Genomic DNA, 21,701 nt, shown 5'->3' on the forward strand with positions numbered 1-21,701 from the left:
TATCCTACGTAATTCTCCATCTTCTTGTATTTTTATTCTGAGCATAGGCAGACTCAATTTTGAAGATAATTCCTGGATAATTTTCCTGATTTCCATGGTAATTCTATAATCAAATTTTGTACAACATTGTAACTAGTCTGCCAATAAAGTTCATTGATCCTTGTCAGACGGAGAACGAAAGTGGCGTAGGAGAGGGTACATATGGAAATCTGGTCCATCATGGAAAATCACTGCACCATCACAAAAGGACCACATGTTCTGGCCACCATACATAAAATCAGCAATCCTCTGGTAATGGGTTTGAAAGAGAGTTGGTCTCTTTAACACCAAATCTATATCAAATATAGAATTTCCAGATTTTGCTTGATGACTGACGACAGGTTCCTGGTGTTTTACGTAGTCTCTCCTAGTTTCATCCATTTGCTGAGCGTTGAAGCGAAGTACAGCATTGTCAATGATTTTCACACATATGCTTCGTTAGTCTCCAAAGGTTTTCTCTTCTTGTTCAGGGACAAGGGATCGAAGACAACTTATTCTGAATGTTTCTGGAACATGTATCGTCAAACTATGGAATTGACAACCAAGACTTTTTCTTGTTGTCATCTTCTTGGGAATACCAATGACGGTTTTTGATGAAAGACTGAATTTAAAAGAAAGATTGTATATAAAAAAAAATTCGTTGTTTACTGGTATTCATTGTAACATGGATGTAAAACTTTTACGGCACCAGATACGCATCATATGATTTCAACTAAAGTTGTGCATAGTTCATATATATCTTTGCTGATTTTTCCCCTAATGGCTAACTTGACTGCATCCGAACCCTTCAGCTGAATTCTATCCCTTGTTGAAACAGCAAATTTTAAAAATTCTTTTTGTGTTGACAAGTCTTCAATATAGCATGGTAATTCTGTAATCAGATTTGTTCAACATTAGTGATGTCATGAAGGGGCTCCAAGATGGAATTTCATATTGTTGAGGTAAATCTGAAATGGCGTCAGCTGTCATCAGTGCTGGGGGTCTCTGAATCCCTCTCAGAATAGATGTAACTCCTCCTGTACTCATGGCCTCTTGCTATCAATTCTTTTCCCAAGATTCTTCTATAAGGTTCCATTAGTTGCCATCTTTGAATATATTTACACGTTCTTTGAGGGAAGGAATCACAATGCTGTATGCGTGTTCAAAATTAGGATGGTCCTTTGATTTTATTCCGCAAAGGCAACTGTAATTGCCTCCCATGCGGTGACCTGCTTCAAACTGCCTACTGGGTCCATCTCCACTGAAAAACCTTGATATATACTCTCTTTCTCCTTTCAGTTGTCTCAGGATTTGAAGATCCCCTACGCGAGTCTATAAATATGAATGCTGATCAACATCACTGCTGGAAGACTGTCCAAGGATGTGCAAATGCAAGGTGAAGATAACGAACAGTGATCAATCTCATAACTCCTACAAGCAACACAAAATAGATAGTTGGGCAAACACGGACCCCTGGACACACCAGAGGTGGCTTATCTACCTTCCCTTGAACATCAACAGGGGGCCGCTCAGGAAACCTTTTCACGTGCTCTTTCACCGGCAGTGGTGACGTCTCCATATGAGTGAAATTTTCTCGAGAGGAACGTTAAACAATATTTAATCAATCAATCATTTGTAATGAAAGATGCAGTATCATACAGAGTACTTATCATGGTTGCTGTGGTTTGACATGTCAGAATGATCATGCCAAATTTTTAAGTAGCAGGTGTACTCAGTTTTGGTAAGTTTTTCCTCTGCTGCCTTTTCGGAGCCTTGCAGTTCTTCAATACCCCTAACTATTTCTCCAGATCCTTCGATGAAAAAGAAGATAAATCTGTTGTATCCGTTAGTGTTATCTATATCCACTTCTGATGCATTTGTGTATTTTCTTTACATTTACGTGGCCTCTGATCCAAATATGACTTGCTGCCTATAGGTGGGTGTAACTGCAAAAACAAAAACAAAAAACCAAATCAATACGCATTGAACAAACTCCATATATTGAACTATTCTATACCATTAGCATTTTTTTAAACAACGGATATTAGTAATCAATTTCATAAATTTACTTTTTTATCAACTTTTATTGACAATTTCCAAACAGTATTGTGCAATTCACATACACTAGCTATAATTCTAACAACTCAACGTTATAACAAACGGGATGATTTTAACTTCTCCATCGTCAACTTCTCATATTAATGTATCAATTTTCTATGGATCCAGGTTAGAATAGGTCCTCAGTACCCATTGCGTGTCGAAAGAGGCGACTATATGGGGCGGTCCTTCGGATGAGACCGCAAAAATCGAGGTGTGGCACGATAAAGATCCCTCCCTAAGTAAGTGCCGAGCATAGGCCTAAATTTTGCAGCCCTTCACCGGCTATGGTGACATCTCCAAATGAGTGAAAGATTCTCGAAAGGGACATTAAACAATATTTAATCAATCAATCAACCATTATCACCTACATATGGTGTTTACATCTCTCAAATGATACGATCCGCAAGATCTTGTTCTGCTTATGGTCAGTTTTTATACGCCCGTCGAAGAGGGGACGTATTATGGTATGGCGTCGTCCGTCTGTCTGTCCGGACCTTGTGGGCAGGATACAGACTGAACCATAAGCCTTAGGGCTTTACAACTTGGTACATTTGAGCACCATGATGAGAGGAAGATGCCTATAGTTTTTCTAGGTGAGAGGTCAAAGGTCAAGGTCGTAGTATCACTTATTAGGAAAACCTTGTGGGCAGGATACAAACCGAACCGTAAGCTCCAGGATATTATAACTTGGTATTTTTGATCACCATGATGAGAGGAAGATGCCTATTGTTTTTCAAGGTCAAAGGTCAATGTCGTAGTATCACTTATTAGGAAAACTTTGTGGGCAGGATACAAACCGAACCGTAAGCTCCAGGATATTATAACTTGGTGTATTTGATCATGATGAGAGGAAGGTGCCTATTGTTTTTCAAGGTCGTAGTATCACTGATAAGGAAAACCTTGTGGGCATGATACAAACCGAACCGTAAGCTCCTGGATATTATAACTTGGTATATTTGATCACCATGATAATGAATTAGCTCACAGAGGACAGTGCTAACTTCACTAAAATACGTTTCCCTTGAGCAAAATCTACGGACGTATTATGCCACGTTGGCGTTGCTCTTGTTAAACCGAAACGGGCTACTGACAAACAAGTTGATGGTGCAGGGGTTCCAACAGTCTTGTTTAGAATTAGCATATCGCTAATTCTATGGTCGCTATAACGATCTAGTTTACCAATACAACCTATCATCGGGTCAAATGCTGTCTGACGCGTTTCATGCCGATTGCTACGCCGTTCTTGGCACACTACGGATAACTCGGTTTACCTGATCGACATATGAATGGAAGTTATCATTGTTAATAGACAAAGCGTCGTCGATGTATCTAAATGTCGAATTGAAGGCCACAGCAAGATGCAAGATATTTCTTCTCGCGTATAAGTTTTTGAATAAATTCTGCTTTATTTGAATATAGAAACAGGTCAGCTAACAAAGGAGCATAATTCGTACCCATGGGACTGATTACCAAAGACCACGAAGATATTGTCAGTGAGGAACTCTAGCATATTTTTTATTTCAACTTCTTGGAATCGGAGTGGTGTTTAACAAAGTAAGTTTTGGAAGACTGATCACTAGATATGAATGTTTCCTTTTTAGACGCCCGTCTTTAGACGGTACGTATTATGGGACAGCGGTGTCTGTACCTCCGTTCGGGTTTTTTTCTATAATTTCATTTCCCTTTCACATATCATGCTGAAACTTGCTGTGTGGCTTCTTTGTGGGTCACTCTGGATCATACTGCAATTTTGATCCATTTCGACCTTTTTTCCAGGAGTTTTGCCCCTTTCTTTGGAAATAATTATTATATGGAGGGTACATAATTTGTCCACCCTACTCCTCCCACAGTTTTCAAGTGAGAGCCTTCTTATTATGTGGAGTGTTTGTATGGGTATTGAAGGCATGTGGGATGGATTTTGATTTTCTACAATTTTTGAGAAAATTACAGGTTGTTGAACTTATAGTCTATTTAGAAATTAATAGTCTATGAAGGGTACATAATTTGTCTGCCCAACTCCTCCCAAAGTTTTCAAGTGAGGACCTTCTTATTTTGCGGAGTGTTTGTATAGGTACTCAAGATGTGCATCTGGTGAAGGATTTTGATTTTCTTCCATTTTTGAAAAAAAAAATGCAGGTTGTTGAACTTGGTCCATTTTGAGGAAATCTCAATTTTTAAGCTAATGAAAGTTTGTCACAGCCTCATGATCGCTGATACTACCTGAAGCAAAGTTATACAAATTATAGCACAAGAAAAACACCCTATGTAAGCATTTCACGGGCGTATTATCTACCGTTTGCGGTACTCTTGTTCCATATTTGTTGACAAAGCAACTGTTAAAAGTCTAGTCTTTAATTTATCGTGAGGAATGGTCGTGTAAAGTGTTCAAAAGTCATAAGGTTTGATGTTATTGATTTGGGATATTAGAATTTCAAGATTACGGTATAAAGATGTTTGAAAGATTGGAAACTAATAGAGTATCTTACTTATTCTCTCTAAACCACCGCGGTGGCCGAGAGGTTAGAGCGTTCGCCCCTCATGCGGAAGGCCGGGGTTCGAATCCCGCCCGCGACAGACCTAAGTCGTTAAAACAGGTAGTGACAGTTCCATCGCCAAACGCTCGGCATCAGGTGTGAATGTCACGAATCCTCGGAGATGACCTTAAAAACGGATGACCCTCACTTCTCAATGGCCGTAAGCACCGAGTATAGGTCTAAATTTTAAGCCTCTCACTGTTCTTGGTGACGACAAACGTCTCCATGAGTTAGAAATTCTCGAAGGAGACGTTAAGGGTGTACTCTCGTGGTACTTTTACCGCGAGTGAGTCTCCATGCTTTTTAAAGTCGTAACCATGGGGATGCGTGTATTTTATTTCGTATGCACAAAGAGGAACATTAATATCTGTTTTTATTTGTAAGTAATGTTAATAAACTAACAAAAATTAATTAAAACATGACAATTTTTTACTTATTTTCTCATTTTACGACATCCATGATGACGTTCCGATTGTAAACAAACTCGAGCTCGAAGACGCACACTGTACGATGCAGTCGAGAAACATACATGGGCGATTCGTTAGAAGTAAAACGGCAGTGATAGATCTGCATCGGATATTCTGAAAGCTTCCTGATATTATTGATTCTACTATGGCTACTTAAAAAAAAACGTTGTTTCTCAACAGCTTTAGAGACCACTCTAAATGATGAGCAGATTATCCCTGTTACCGAGCACTGGCCCCGTTTTATCACACTTGAAGCAAAAATATCAGACGGGCAGACAAAACCTTTAACAAAGGTCTCGCCTTTTGTTATACAAAAAGGTCTACCAGGAATAATTGTAACTCCAAAATCCATCAAGAAGTTGAAATCTGGAGCTCTTCTTATAGAAGTTTTAAAAAAAACCCAAAAAAAAATCATTCTACTTCCTTGCTGAGCTTGAAAGATCTAGCAGGTATAAGTGTCATTGGTAAACCCCACTATGGATTAAATCAAAGTAAAGGCATCCTTTTTAACTGGATGACATTCCCGAACAGGAAATCCAAAAAGAATTGGAACCCAAGGGAGTGATCAATGTCAACAACAACAACAAAAAAACGGACTGAGAATATTGAACCAACAAATACTAATTTATTAACTTTTGGAATGCAAATACTCCCAACAAATATCAAAGTTGGGTTTTACCAGATGGAAATAGAAATGTTTGTACCAAATCCGCTGCTTTGTTTTAAATGTCATCGATTTGTCCATGGCCAAACAAATTGATAAGGCTCCGAAGCCTGCTTCAGGTGTGGTGAAGAGGGGCGTGATGGAAAAAGTTGCAACAAGGAACACGAATGTAAAAACTGCAAAGGTGACCACATGGCCTCCTCAAAACAATGTTCAATCTGGATTAAGGAAAAAGAGATACAAAAGATTAAAGCAGACAAACGCTTAACTTACTACGAGGCCAAAAAACTTTACAATATGTACAATGTTCCTAAACCAAATCTGCCATCATATGCAACAGTGTTAAAATCATCCTCCGTGAATGATTTATTCCCACAGACCTCTGTGTCAACAAAAACAGTTTCTTTGTTTTCTGAGGACAAAGGTACAACACATTTAACATCTGCCTCTTCAGGGCCCGCAGCTAAGGTTGTAGCTGCGACCAACACAAAGTCTGTAACTGCAACCTCTGCGAAGCCTGTAGCTGCAGATACCGCCAAACCATCTAGGAGACGTAACTCATCTCCTAAACAAAATAAATCAAAACAGCATAGCGATCGGGTGCCTTGGGGGAGGGAGATTCCGTCGCTATGCATAATAAATTTGGAGTTTTGGGAGAGATGGAGTATACTCCATCACACTCATCATCACGAACCCGGAGTCTTTCTCCAAAAAATAACAAAGGGAGGATATCTCCGGTAACACACAAGAAATCATGAATCAATGAATCACAATTCGATGGAATTGTCGAGGTTTTAAAGTTAATTTCAATGAACTATCGTTACTCATTCAGAACCATAACCCGGTGGCCATATATTAACAAGAAACACATCTGAAAGACACAGATATATAAATTTAAAAAAAACATACTATGTTTAACCATTACGCTCAAACAGACAGAGCCTCTGGTGGTTCTTCAATAGCAGTCCAAAACAACTACATTCATAGCCAAATTAACTTGAAAACAAATCTCCAAGCAATAGCAATTCCGTCTTTCCCTTGTTAAAACAATTACCCTTTGTTCTGTATATATTCCTCCAAACTGTCAACTACAATCTGGGGAACATATAGATTTAATACAACTCCCAGCCCCTTTCTTACTTATGGGCGATTTCAACGCCCATAACCCGCTATGGGGTAGTGACAAAATAACAGATAAAGGTTTTAAAAAACACTGGAAGATGCAATAGCTCACCACAATCTCTGTATTTTAAACGACGGATCTAACACGTATCTTCACCCTGGCAATGGTTCATATTCTTCAATCGATATTAGTATAGTTGATCCCTCTTTACTTTTGGATTTAAACTGGTCTGTACATGATGATCTGTGCGGAAGCGATCATTTCCCTATTATTGTTAAAGCAAATAATCCCCCAGAAAACAATCCTGTTAAAAACTGGAATATCGACAAAGCTGATTGGCCATGTTTTGAAGCTCTGTGTCTGCAAGATATCGCAGCTGAAAAGTTTGAAGACCATCCAGACCCCATTCAAATATTTACTGAAACTTTATTTCAAATAGCAAATAAAAGCATACCTAAAACCTCGACAAATTCTACCGAAATAAAAAAAACACCATGGTTTACAGAAAAATGCAGTGAAGCAATTAAAGCTCGCAAAAAAGCAGAAAGACTATTCAATAGATTACCAACTTCCTTAAATCTTAATAATTTTCGCATATATCGAGCAAAGGCTCGTACAACCATAAATACAAGAAAACGAAAATCCTGGAAAACATTTGTATCAAATCTAAATTCGCATACTCTTATGAATAAAGTTTGGAATGCGATAAGGAAAATAAAAGGAAAAGGTTCCGGGGGAAAATATCAACACCTAAAGGTAGGAAATCATATAATCACAGATAAGAAAGACATATGTAACAGTATAGCTAATACTATTTCTAAAAATTCATCAAAAGACAACATGAGCCCAAATTTCATTTGAAACAAAAGTAAAGAAGAACAGAAAAACTCTAGATTTTACATCTGAAACGAATGAGTGTGACAACGAACCGTTAACCGTTTACTTATGATGAGTTGTTGAAATCTCTAGATAAGTCTCATGATACAGCTGTAGGCCCGGATCAGATCCATTATCAAATCATAAAACATCTTCCTAAACCTACCAAATAATGTCTTCTGCAAATTTTTAACATGGTATGGGAAAGTTGTAATTTCCCATCTTCCCGGTCACTGGCTACAATTATTCCTATTCCAAAACAGGGAAATGATAACTCAGATCGACCAATAGCCTTAACAAGCTGCGTATGTAAAACCATGGAACGGATGATCAATGAACGCTTGGTATGGTTTCTCGAAACCAATAACATTCTAACTGATATACAATGCGGTTTCAGGAAAAATTGAAGCACAATCGACCAGTTAGTAAGACTTGAAACCTATATCAAAGAGCATATCGTCTATTATATTTTTAGTTCTTCTGAGCCGAAGGCTCAAAGAGCTAATCATATGGCCGTATGTCTGGCGTGCGGTGTGAGTCAACTGTTTGGAAAAAGGGCTATATCTCAAGAACCCCTTGTCACAGGGTATCCTTGGCCCAAGGGCTTTCATTTGTATTAAAACTAGGGTTGTGACCCTTTCACAAGGGGAGATAATTAGGAAAATGCAAACAAAAGTAGTGGTTGCTAAAAAAAAATCTTCTCAAGAACCACTGGGCAAATTATCACCAAACTTATGCATAAGGATGAGGATAGGTTGTATATAAAAAAAAAAAATTGTTCAAGGCATCATCCTTGGGCAAAGGGTGTAGTGTCAAAGTCACTTCAAAGTTGACCTTAAATTTTGTTTTGTTAAAACTTTGATATTTTGCTTAGTATAAGGACTGGGATCATCAAATTTTGTCAGTTGATGCATCTTAGGACCTAATATCATGTTGTCTCAAAGGTAGGTCATGGTGAACTACTTTTTAAATTTCGCAGGTAATTATTATTAAATGGATTTTGATGCATATCTTGGACACTTTTGAGCCTATGATCATCAAAAGTTTTCAGTTGATGGATCATGGGATTTTGTAAGTGCGTCATTTGAAAAGTATGTCACCATGACCTACTTTCTGAATTTTAGGCTAATCATTTATGAATACATTTTAGGTTGTTATTTCAGATACCGAGAGATTTAGAATCATCAAACCTTGTAAGTTGATGCGTCTAGAGGCCTCGAAACATATTTATGAAAAAAGTAGGTAACATTGACTACCTTTTTGAATTTTGCAGACATTCAAATTTCACAGGCATATTTTGGACACTATGAAAGCTAGGATCATCAAACTTTGTCAGTTGATGCATCTTGAGTCTTCATAGTTTGTTGACTAAAAAGTAGGTCACCATGACCTATTTCTGGATTTTGACGTTTATATTTGAATATTTTAGATACTATTTGACTTCAATTATCAAACTTTGTCAGCTGATGGGTCTTGAGTCTTCAGAGTGTGTCGACCAAAAAGTAGGTCACTGTGACCTACTTTTGGAATTTGACGTTTATATCTGAATATTTCAGATACTATTTGACTTCAATTATCAAACTTTGTCAGTTGATGCATCTTGAGTCTTTGGAGTGTGTTGACCAAAAAGTAGGTCACTGTGGCCTTCTTTTGGAATTTGACGGTTATATTTGAATACCATTTGACTTGTCAGTTGATGCATCTTGAGTCTTCAGTATGTCGACAAAAAGTAGGTCACCGTGACCTACTTTTGGACAGATGCAGCTAAATTTTCAGGTACTATTTGACTTGATATCATCGAACTACCTGTTCCACAATGTATTAGAAGAGCGATTCTAGGCCCATGGGCGTCTTGTCTTGATATTTGATCACGTGATATAACTGATGTAGAGACTATCGGTCTGGTGAAAAATGTATGGGAGGTCAATATGCACTTAATGAAGGGCTGTGTGAACAGAATTTGTCAAAAATTGATCTGTTTATTAATGCTTGTTTTCTGACATATTTTTATGACCCTACTTAACACAACTGCGTTCTACAGGTCCTTAAAATCCCTGGCAAGATACATCGTTTGATGAAGAGCTACAGGGCCACTGACAGAGGTGGACGGAGATGCCTGGGAGACGTAAGCATCCTTTGTTGATCAACAATATGACGGGATCTGTTCAAGATCTAAATCATGTTGTATTGATATTGAATGGTGAGATCTTTTCTGATAACATTCATTTGTACAGGCCAGATGCACTTCTGGTATATCCAGAGATCCGTCTTTGCCCAACTCTATTCCTTATAGGACTTGTAAGATTGATATCTTTACCATTCATGCAAGGTGAAGATAACGAACAGTGATCAATCTCATAACTCCTACAAGCAATACAAAATAGATAGTTGGACAAACACGGACCCCTGGACACACCAGAGGTGGGATCAGGTGCCTAGGAGGAGTAAGCATCCCCTGTTGACCGGTCACACCCGCCGTGAGCCCGTAAACGGAGTTATCCGCAGTCAAAATCAGTGTGCCAAGAACGGCTTAACAATCGGTATGAAACACGTCAGACAGCATTTGACCCAATGCGAGGTTGTATTGACGAACTAGATCGTTATAACGACCATAGAATTTGCGAAATGCTGACTTCAATCGAGACTGTTGAAATAGAAATGGTTTTATTTCTGAAATTTTGTATTTCTTGATAGTATGTAAAACTTATACGGTACCAATTTTGATGCACCAGATGCGCATTTCGACAAATAATGTCTCTTCAGTGATTCTCAACCGAAACGTTTGAAATCCGAAATAACAATACACTTTTAGAGCTATTTTAAGGGAAAAAACTGATTGCCAAAAAAGTGGAGTCAATTTCGTCTAAGAGCTATGCGTGAGGAAGATCATCCTTAATTTTGAAATGAATTTGTAAATTTTATAACAGCAACTAAAATGATGCAAGGAAAATTTTTATGTTAATATAACAGGACAAACCAAGATTTTAGTAAGTCCCTGTACTTCTTTTTAATGTTTGTCCCTAACCCTGCTCTTAAGTACCTGGAAAACAAACATTTTTATTTAATTTATGATTTAGTGCAATGATCCTTGTACATTGAACAGGTCATAGATTGATCTTCGTGTAACCAGTCTGCCACATCGTGGTTGAACTCAGGGATTTTCCTACAATATTTTAACGCCATATGAATTCTGCACGTGCTATTCAAAGTAATATATGAAGTTCATGTTATCTAAACTCCGTTATCAGAAGGTTAATACATTAAGACTACCGAGAAGACACTGGATAAAGAAGGTAAGGTGGAATTTATTATTGATATCCAAGTTTTATTGTAAAAAATAAAACGTATTTCATTTGTTCAAGAGGTGAGGATATATTCTTTTAATATGGCAAATGTTTTATTATAAAGTAAATATTTAAAAAAAACTACAAATCTATGATTAAAACATTGGGGGTGTGGAGTGCGGGCACATTAAAAAATAGAAGAGTTTACAACACGAAAAGTTGAAGATAACAGTGATCAATTTTATAAAACCTATAAGGAATACAAAAGTACCAGTTGGGCAAACATGGATCAAAGGTGGGAGCAGGTGCCTAGGAGGAGTAAAAATATCCTGTCAACATGAATTGTGTATTTAATCAATGATTGATTTCATGTTATATTGAATTCAATGTATTTCTATTTTATAGGAACAACACAAAATGCACAAAGTTTCCATCACTGCTATTCTATCATGTCTGTTTTCTGTGTGTTTATTCCTACAAGGTAAGATGGGTTTGGGTGTGTCTACATTGTATATATGATATCCTGTTTATCTGAACGAACTGGAGAAAAGAAAATCTCCATCTAAGGATATTTTCTGTCCAGGATCAACGCTACCATACATACATGTATCTACTTGATATCTATTTATCACAATATTGTCAATTAATTTTGTTTTAGATTTTAAAAAAGTTGAAATATGAAATACATTTTGTACATGTATTACATTTTTGTTTGGAAATCTTTGACTTAGGTACAAATGCACAGGATTGCATAACTCCCAAAGTACAGGCTTGCAGCACAAACGTAGCAGAGGCCGAAGCGTCAGCGGACCAGGGTAGAATATGCAGGTTAGGAGGCTTAATTTTCACTGCATGAATATATCAATTAATAAATTTCAGGTGAGAATATCAGCGGGAAATGTTAAAAGTGCGAATATACAAGTAATTCAAAAAAGTTAATTTAGACAAGTTACCATATAGATAATGATTTGATTTCTTGGTAGCATTCTTTAGTGTGTAAAGTAAATTCGATAATCATCATGATAAGAGTGTTCACCCATGAAAGGGGAATATAACGAACAGTGATCCATCTCATTACTCCTGTAATGACCGTCCTTTGTATTACACACTTTTATACTAAATGATGTGACATACGACGTATTAAATGATGTGATATCCTAAAGGATACGCTGTTTCCATACCCCCAAAGTTGTGGGGGTTATACTGGAATCGGGTTGTCCGTCTGTGGATACAATGGTTTTCGGGCTCCAAAGCGTCATCCTTTCCACCTACAGTCACCATATCATATATATGGACTACCCATGGGATGAAGATGTTCCCTGTCGAATTTGGGGTCCAAAGGTCAAACGCACTTGACATCGAAGTAGCAATATGGTTTCCGGGCTCTAAAGCGTTATCCTTTCAAACTACAGTCAACATATCAAATATATGGACTACCTATGGGACAACGATGTTCCCTATCGGATTTGGGGGTCAAAAGGTGAAAGGTCAAGCGCATTGGACATCGAAGTAGCAATATGATTTCCGGGCTCTAAAGCGTTATCTTTTCCACCTACAATCACCATATCATACATATGGGGCTTGGAGTTTTGGGTCAAAAGGTCAAGTGCACTCCTAGAAAAGAGACTACCCAAGGTTTTATCATGCCCTTTTTACACTCGGGTAAGAGATAATTGATACCTATTAACAACACCCTTTGGGTGATTGGAGTAAGTGGGGGTATTCTTAGTGATCATTGCTCACAATACCTCTTGTTATTAATGTATTTCTTTCAAAGGACAACGATAATAAATTATTTTGTTAATGTACTATTTGAAAAATGAATTTGAAGAATCGATGCTGGGAAATATCGTAATAAAGAACCAATTATTTGTTTTGTTTGCAAAATCGCCCAGTCGTAAAGTGAGAAAGATGAAGAGAGAAACACTAGAAAGATGAAAACATTTTTTTGGGGAATATTTTCATTATATATTCCATGTAAAATTCCAAGTATTTCCGAATTGATAGAAAATATCCACGATCTCAATGAAAGTTTTGAGGAGTAGCAAGTAAGCATCTCTAAAACATATTTCATGAAAATCATTTTAAAGAAATATTTGTGAAAACAAGTATTTTAATTTTAGTAACAGTGCCGCCATCGCCTTTTTGAAATGCATGAATAAAGTTATAACTGACTGCAACGTGCACCTCAGTAGTAGTAAAGTTATAGAGCAGGCAATCTACAGTTCCAATTTGCTAATGTCTCCAATCACATGCGGTAAGTGACTTTAAATTTCCAAATGCTTAACATGTACATGATCTACGCAATGGCATCAATATCTATAATATATAAGTTTTTATAATGTTGTATTGGTAATTCACTTTTTTTAATTTTTAAAAAAAAAGTTGAATTATGAAATCAATTTAAAAAGATGTATCTTATTATTATTTTTTAAATATGTGATGTAGGTACAAATGGACGAGATTGCACACCTCCCAAATTACAGATGTGTTTTCAAGACTTCCACACTGTGTCAGACTCAGCGGGTCAGGATGATACAAATCTATGCAGGTTAGGAGGCTTAATTATACCCCCGCAACAAGTTGTGGGGGGTATACTGGAATCGGATTGTCCGTCTGTCTGTCCGTCCTCCGTCCGTCTGTAGACGCAATGGTTTCCGGGCTCTAAAGCATTATCCTTTCCACCTACAGTCACCATATCATATATATAGACTACCCATGGGATGAAGATGTTCCCTATCGATTTTGGGGTCCAAAGGTCAAGCGCACTGGACATCGAAGTAGCAATATGGTTTCCGGGCTCTAAAGCGTTATCCTTTCCACTTACCGTCACCATATCATATATATGGACTACCCATGGGATGAAGATGTTCCCTATCAATTTTGGGGTCAAAGGTCAAGCGCACTGGACATCGAAGTAGCAATATGGTTTCCGGGCTCTAAAGCGTTATCCTTTCCACCTACAGTGACCATATCACACATATTGACTACCCATGGGATGAAGATGTTCCCTATCAATTTTGAGGTCAAAGGTCAAGCGCACTGGACATCGAAGTAGCAATATGGTTTCCGGGCTCTAAAGCGTTATCCTTTCCACTTACCGTCACCATATCATACATATGGACTACCCATGGGATGAAGATGTTCCCTATCGATTTGGGGGTCAAAGGTCAAGCACACTGGACATCGAAGTAGCAATATGGTTTCCGGGCTCTTAAGCGTTATCCTTTCCACCTACAGTCACCATATCATACATATGGACTACCCATGGAATGAACATGTTCCCTATCGATTTTGGGGTCAAAGGTCACGCGCACTGGACATTGAAGTAGCAATATGGTTCGGTTTGTCATGCCATTTGTTTTTTACACTCAGAAAAGAGGTAGTTTATACCTATTAGCAACACCCTTTGGGAGATTGGGGTAAGCGGGGGGTATTCTTAGTGAGCATTGCTCACAGTACCTTTTGTTTTCACTGTATGAATATTTCTGTTGAGAATTTAAACGGGAAATGTTGAAAGTGCGAGTATATAATTAATTCAAACGGTATCTTAGACAACCGAAGTAGTATAAGCAGCCTGGATAGCCGGTTCAAAGGTCAATTGTGGTTTTAAGGTCGACGGAGTGCACTCGGAAGGGGAATGTTGGGGCCCCCTGGATGGGTAGATCAACAGCGGGAGGTGGGGCTGAGAGCGCTATAGTTCGGGATGTCGCTGAAGCCATGTCAACGGCACGCAGGGGCGCTATTACGTCATAATGACCAGGAAAATCGATAAATCCGACATGACGGATGACTAGGTGGGGAGAGCTACAGTGTATGATAAAAGTCGTTCCTCAATGTTACATGTACTAATCCTCAGTATTTTAATCCTCGGTGCTAAGATGTGTTAATCCTTTGTGAACCAGTATTTTAATTTTTGAATACAATTTTAAAAGAAAATTAAATGTAAAACAGTTTGAACACAGCGTTTAAATCCAAAGATTTAGCACAAGTCCGCTGTTTTCAAATCCGCAGTTTTTGCTAAGAATTCCGATTTCACGCAGATTATAAGGAACACAATAATTTTGTGTGGGGGGGGGGGGGGTGTCTTTGTACCGAGATCGCTGATTGTCCTGGCTAATGAGATCGCTGTTGTTTGACTCATTGTTCGTCCTGGGGACGGCTGTTGTGTGTCCTGGGGACCGCTGTTGTTTGCCCTATGGGCTGCTGTTGTTTGCATGATCGACCGCTGTTGTTGATCACCGGTAGTACTCTTGTTTGTGCCGGCTATTTGTCTGTGCACTAGGGCACTATGCGCTCAGTTGACGCCGTGAATGGGCCACTCTCGCTTTGACTTCTTGGAAATTTAGTATCAATACCACTAAAGATGTTATAAAAGTATTTTACACATAAAGAGTATATACCAAGTTTGGCCCAGCCATGGGGGGTTAATACCTATACCCGGGGATTTTGCAATTTTGGTAGAGGTCTGCTTGCTTTACGTCATGATGCTTTTAGTTTTTTCTTACGTGTGGTTCTATACAAGATTTGTGAAAATTAAGGCCCCATAGGTGCAGGAGACAATGATGTCAACCATGTCCCAAAGATGCTTCATACCAAATTTGAAAAGAATTGGAATGCTAGTTATCAAGAAGATTGTTGATTTGAGTTGAACGTATTTTATTATTATGTAATAATTAAAGGATTGAGCACAATTTCTTAAAACTTTGAACGCCCTCTCCTATTATTATCGCACGACGTATGGCGACGGACGCAGATCAATTGCAATAGGTCACATGATTGACTAACACTGATCACAATGCTTGTTATTGAGCTACAATGTTCTAAACATTACTTTTTTTGCACTTAAAATCAATTCAATATTCATTCAAATATATGCTGCAGTTCCTCATTGACAGTATCTTCGTGGTATTTTTGTGATCATGTCTTCCAACTGTCTGTTGGAATTCCCATGGGTACGAATTGTGCTCCTTAGCTAGCTGACCTGTTTTTATATTCCTACAGAACGTGTGGCACGCTAAAGAACATTCACTGCTCAATAGCCGTAAGCGCCGAGCATAGGCCTAAATTTGAAGCTTTTCGCCGGTCTCGGTGACATCAAATCAGTGGAAAATTATCGAGAGAGACGTTAAACAACATACAATCAATCATATATTCCTATGAAGCAGAATTTGTTCAAAAACGTCTAGGAGAGAAGAAAAAATCTGCTGTGGCCTTAAATTTGACATATAGATATAACAACGACGTATTACCTATTAACAATGATAATTCATATTTCGATTCGATCTATCCCAGTGAACTCGAAATAAAAGACACCACAGAGTCTTCCACTTCTGCTTCATACTTAGATATTTTATTGAAAGTAAACATTAACGGCAAACTGACAACACAACTGTATGACAAACGTACGGAAGCATATTAGGGCCGCAGCAGTATCTTTTTTTAGTTTGTTATAACAAATTAGTAATTTGTTTTAACAAATTATCAATCTGTTATAACAAATTACTAATCTGTTATAACAAATTATCAATTTGTTATTTCAGATTGCTAATTTGTTATAACAGATTATCAATTTGTTATTTCAATTTACTAAATTGCTATTTAAAATCATTAATTTAACAAGAGGCCCACATGCTTTAGTGGTAACCTGAGCAATAGTTAAAAGTTTCACTACTGCAAAGGACTATGTAATCGATACTAATTTTCCTGGTTGCATATCTAAGCTACATATAATGTAAATTCTATTCATATTATATTTAACTTTTGCATATTAGCTCAGACTCAGGCGATCTTTAAGACCCATGAACCTTTTGTTTTGCTTTATTGCCACTTTGATTACAACTGTGAATAATTGTAACTTAAAAAGCCTTCTAATACATGGTGCTAGATCTGATATTGAGCACCAGGAAACCCATTTTGAAAATGTATGCATGTTCTTGATTGAAACGTTTTTGTACCGGTGGTATTTTACATTTTTTCTATAAAAATATTTATGAATATAAATATACCTCCCCTTCCCAGAAAGGGGACATATTGTTTTAGTATGAATTCTTCTTCATCGTCTTCCGATTCTCATACTAAGTTTGTCCGGGTCATAGCTTTTTTGTCTTTTGACATAGACCTTTGATATGTGGAGACTATGGAGAGAAAATTCACAATTGTCTATTATAATGTCTTGTCGTTGATATTGACAACCTGTTATAACAGATTAATAATTTGTTATAACAGATTAATAATTTGTTATAACAGATTGATAATTTGTTAAAACAAATTACTAATTTGTTATAACAGATTAATAATCTGTTATAACAAATTACTAATTTGTTATAACAGATTATTAATTTGTTATAACAAATTAGTAATCTGTTATAACAAATTGATAGTTTGTTATAGCAAATTAGTAATTTGTTATAACAAATTGATAATTTGTTATAACAAATTGATAATTTATTATAATAAATTAGTAATCTGTTATAACTGATTAGTAATCTGTTATAACAAATTAGTAATCTGTTATAACAAACTAAAAAAAGGTACTGCTGTGGCCCTAATATGCTTCCGTACAAACGGGATGATTTCAGCTTCTCCATCGTCAAGTTTCCATATTTATGTAGCAATATTCCATGATCACCGAGGCCCCGTATCACAGCAGATGTGCCACGAGAAAGATCCCTCCCTGTTCAAAGGCCAAGTTTAGGTCTAGATTTTGCAACCCTTCACCAGTAATGGTGACGTCTCTGTGTGAGTGAAAGGTTCTCGAACGGGACGTTGAACAATATACAACCAAGCAAATTAAGCTGTATGAACCGATGTCCACGTATTATTTTGTACATAATTACTTTCAAGCAGATTAGTTAGTGTTTAAAATTATTAACTTTAACTTAATTACATGTTTGAAAACATTTTAATGTAAACGAAAACAGTAAGAAGATTATTTAAAAAGTAAATAGAGTGTGGTACGCATGAATTATACATTGTCTATTAGGCGTCTATAAATAGCCCCACGCACGTCAGGGGAATCCCAACATGATCCATTAACTCAGACGCAAGTGTCCGATTTTAAGGCTGGAAGAGCGTAAAACAACGAATTACTAAGAGATATTTGATATTTTTATTTCTCTACAACTTATGACAAGGTACTGTTTTAACAAAATACACAGCTTTACAATCCACAATACGTACGCGCGATGATTTAACAGCGGTTTTACAATTTTAATTTCAAAACAAAATTTCAAGTAAATTGATTTCGAGCTTTTTAAGAATCGATGTTCTGTTTCAACTACCTGTATCATAAATTACAAAACTGAAATACAACAATGGAGTATAAAAATAAAATATATATTTGAAAAACAGAAACTGTAAATTTATGCAGATTTAGAACTGTTTGATTAATCCATCCCTCTGCCACAGAATATAGTCCTTGCCAACCCTTTCAAAATATGAACTGACCCAAATTTTTTTCTTCAGCTGGAAAGGGTTCAGTAATAGATGTGTAATATGATTGCACCAATGGGATCAGTATTGAACCACAAAATACTGAGTTGTAGCATCCTGTGCATCTAACTTCTTTAAACCTATATTTTGTAGTGAATCTTGTTCATTTTTACTCTAAAGAACTATGGTCATAAACTCTATTATTGGTTATACTAGAACAGTTAAGGCTTCCCGAGAACAACTAAATATATCTCCAACCATATATAAATAATGGAGTGACTTGATATGAAAATGAAATAATGGATTATTATTTGATATGAAAATGTTGGACGTATACAGCTGCTCACTTGATAACTGTAGTAAATAACAATAATTTATAATGAATATAACTACCTGTACCTATGACATACTTTTTCATTGCGAAGTGCACAGAGATATACATTTAGTTGTTCTCGGGAAGCCTTTATCAATAATAAGGTTTTAAATATCCAAAATATATAGGCTTAATGCAGAAAATTCGCATATTAAAGATCTGATATAAAGATTTAAAGAACTCCAGAACCTTTGCATGGTCATCAAATTCATTTTATATTTGTTAAATAGCTGGCAGCTGTATGACCTCCCCATCCAGGGGGGCCCACCATACTCCTCCAGAGTGCACTCTGTTGACCCCAAAACCGCACTCGAGCTTGGAACCGGCTATCCAGACTGCTTATAATACTAACAGATGGTCATAAAAATATGGGGTTTTTACTCGCGTTCTTTAGATGAAAAATAAATTTGTTAATGTTTACCCATGTAATGACTGTCCTTGGTATTGAACACTTTTTATATTAAATGATGTCATATACAAAACATTACATCATGTAATATACGAATATATATCAAGCTATTGCTATTACTGTATTTCTTTCAAAAGGACAATGATAATAAATCATTTTGTTAATGTACTATCAGAAAATTGAATTTGGAGAATCTATGATTGGAAAATGTCTTGATAAAGGAAGCGGTGGCCTCGACGAGCCTTTTGTGTTGTGTGTAAAGTCGTCCACAGTGAATTCCATATGAGAGAGAGAGAGAGAGAAACATAATAAGAAAACAACCTCTTTGGAATACATTCACTATATATATTCTTATGAAATTCCAATAATTTCCGAATTGATGGAAAAGATACTGTGAAAACCACCGTAACAATATATTTTCCAACCTGTTTGTAAACAAGTATTTTCTTTTTACGTACAGTGCCGCCAATTCCTATTTGACTTGCTCGAATAACATTGTCACTGACTGCAGCCTGAACCCTAGTAAAAGCTCAATTGTAAGCCAGGCAATTACCATTACCAAAACTCAATTGGCTACAGTCGGATGTGGTAAGTGACGTAAATATTTTCAAATGCCCAGCATGCACTACACAAATAGTACAGTCTGTATCTTTAATATATAAGGGTTTAAAAATCGTATTCCAAGATAGGTTGTCCCAAAAAACAGTAGTCACACAAAGGTTATGGATGTTTGGAAAATTGAGCGGTATTTCATCTGTGCTGGAAATCAATCGCATGTAGTTTTTGCATAATTGTAGTTTAAATGCCGTCTCTCTAAAGTCTTCAGCTGGTTTGGAAAATACTGTCCACCTTATGTTAGACTTTATGGGTATGCAAGACGTTGTTGAAATGCATTAGAAACATTTTCAACAAACAAATTAATTAAATCAACTCATGTAGCTTATTCGGAGGGTGGGGGTGGGGGGGGTGGGGTGGGGGGGGGGGGGGGGTCCTGAACCCAAACACCTGTGAGGTCATGTGGTAGATCTTACGAATAAATAGGTTGATGCATTCCTGGCAAGCAGTTAATTACACTAATGCGAAGGGGAGATGTGAAAAAAGATTGTTGTTTTTCTCAAATTAAAAAAAAAAAAGACTACGTAAACTGTGGATCCATCATTTGCGTAATGACAAGTTGAGGTTCTTGAAAGATATTTTATGAAGAACGTTTACCGTCAGCCTTGTTTGCGACTCGACTGAACGTCTTCATTTCTCAATTTCTTCTTGCGAAAGAACGGGCTCAAATCCATACGGCTCCAAACTTAACTGTTCGTGCCTTGTCATGTTTACAGTGCTGCTGATGAGATTAACCGGAATAGACGGTGTGATGTCATCAATTAAACTTCAATGGCCACTCTCTTAGCGGTGGGTAATTTAACATACATAATAGGTTAATATTGATTTAACTGTTAAGCAAGGGTTTTTGTTGTTAAAGACTGTCAATTGCGATATCAGTAAGTAATACTTTATTCATAAAAGCAACTATGTGGTTAGAGTTGCCTTTCCCTTTAATAGAACTTTCTCGCTTGTGCCAATAGAAGTTACCTTCTAGAGGGAGACAACACAGTTGTCACCCTGTACGTGAGGGAGATGTCACGAATTGTCTCCCTCCCACGCGACGCACTCGACCAATGAAATTGAATGTTTTATTCTGAAGGATGATAATCGATAATGTAAAATTGAAATACTGAAAAGTATTAGAAGCACATCATTTTATATGCACGAGTGCGATTTTGACATGTACTGTATATGTTACTGTATATGTTTGGTAATGAAATTGACATGTCACTCACTGTCTACTGGAGTGAGCTTTCGTTTTTACATCTTATTTAAATCTAGAGGCTATTAATCTACTCCCTTTATAAATAGCCTGATTATACATCCATTTACATCATGTACATTTCAATGTATATTTATTTTTTGTAATAGGAGCCAGTGGATTAGTGTACAGTATCGTGGTCATTGTTCTAGGAGTTTGTCTTCAAGGACTGTTTTAAAAATCATCACAACTCTGAACGTTTTACAAATATGTATGTACAAATATCTTCCTATTGTTTGTACTGAGGTTACCATTATATCTCACTTAAGTATTGTCCTTTTACTTATTTCGAATGTGTACTGTATGAATTGCAAGATAAAACATTCATCTACAGATTCTGTCAATTTATCATATATATAGATACATGTGTGGGATTTTGATTGTAGTATAAAATTGTAAAATTAAAGACAGGCCTGGTAATTGATCCTTATCACCTTTTCAACAGTGAAATACTGGAATTTATCCATTGAATAAAACTTGATGTTTTCACAGTTGTTAATTTCACGCTGTGAAAATAACAATCTGGTCTACTTGCCGTGACACTTAAGACCACCTTTATTT

The 21,701-nt window shown here is 36.8% G+C and overlaps 1 protein-coding gene across 2 annotated transcripts; it reads left to right on the plus strand.

Moving 5' to 3' along the window:
• Positions 1 to 10,937: 10,937 nt before the first annotated feature.
• Positions 10,938 to 21,473, plus strand: LOC130049536 (uncharacterized). 2 transcript variants are annotated; one of them, XM_056147327.1, is made up of 7 exons: positions 10,938 to 11,075; positions 11,472 to 11,547; positions 11,798 to 11,894; positions 13,190 to 13,323; positions 13,515 to 13,617; positions 19,743 to 19,870; positions 21,251 to 21,473. In XM_056147327.1, exons 1-7 carry the CDS (start codon positions 10,998 to 11,000, stop codon positions 21,316 to 21,318), a joined length of 684 nt encoding a protein of 227 aa, XP_056003302.1. In that variant the 5' UTR covers positions 10,938 to 10,997; the 3' UTR covers positions 21,319 to 21,473. The 2 variants fall into 2 exon arrangements, with proteins under 2 accessions (XP_056003302.1, XP_056003303.1); XM_056147328.1 differs by having other exon boundaries at positions 11,065 to 11,146.
• The last annotated feature ends 228 nt before the right edge of the window (positions 21,474 to 21,701 follow it).

Source organism: Ostrea edulis, chromosome 8 (genome assembly GCF_947568905.1).
Source record: "Ostrea edulis chromosome 8, xbOstEdul1.1, whole genome shotgun sequence".
NCBI classification, from domain to species: domain Eukaryota; kingdom Metazoa; phylum Mollusca; class Bivalvia; order Ostreida; family Ostreidae; genus Ostrea; species Ostrea edulis.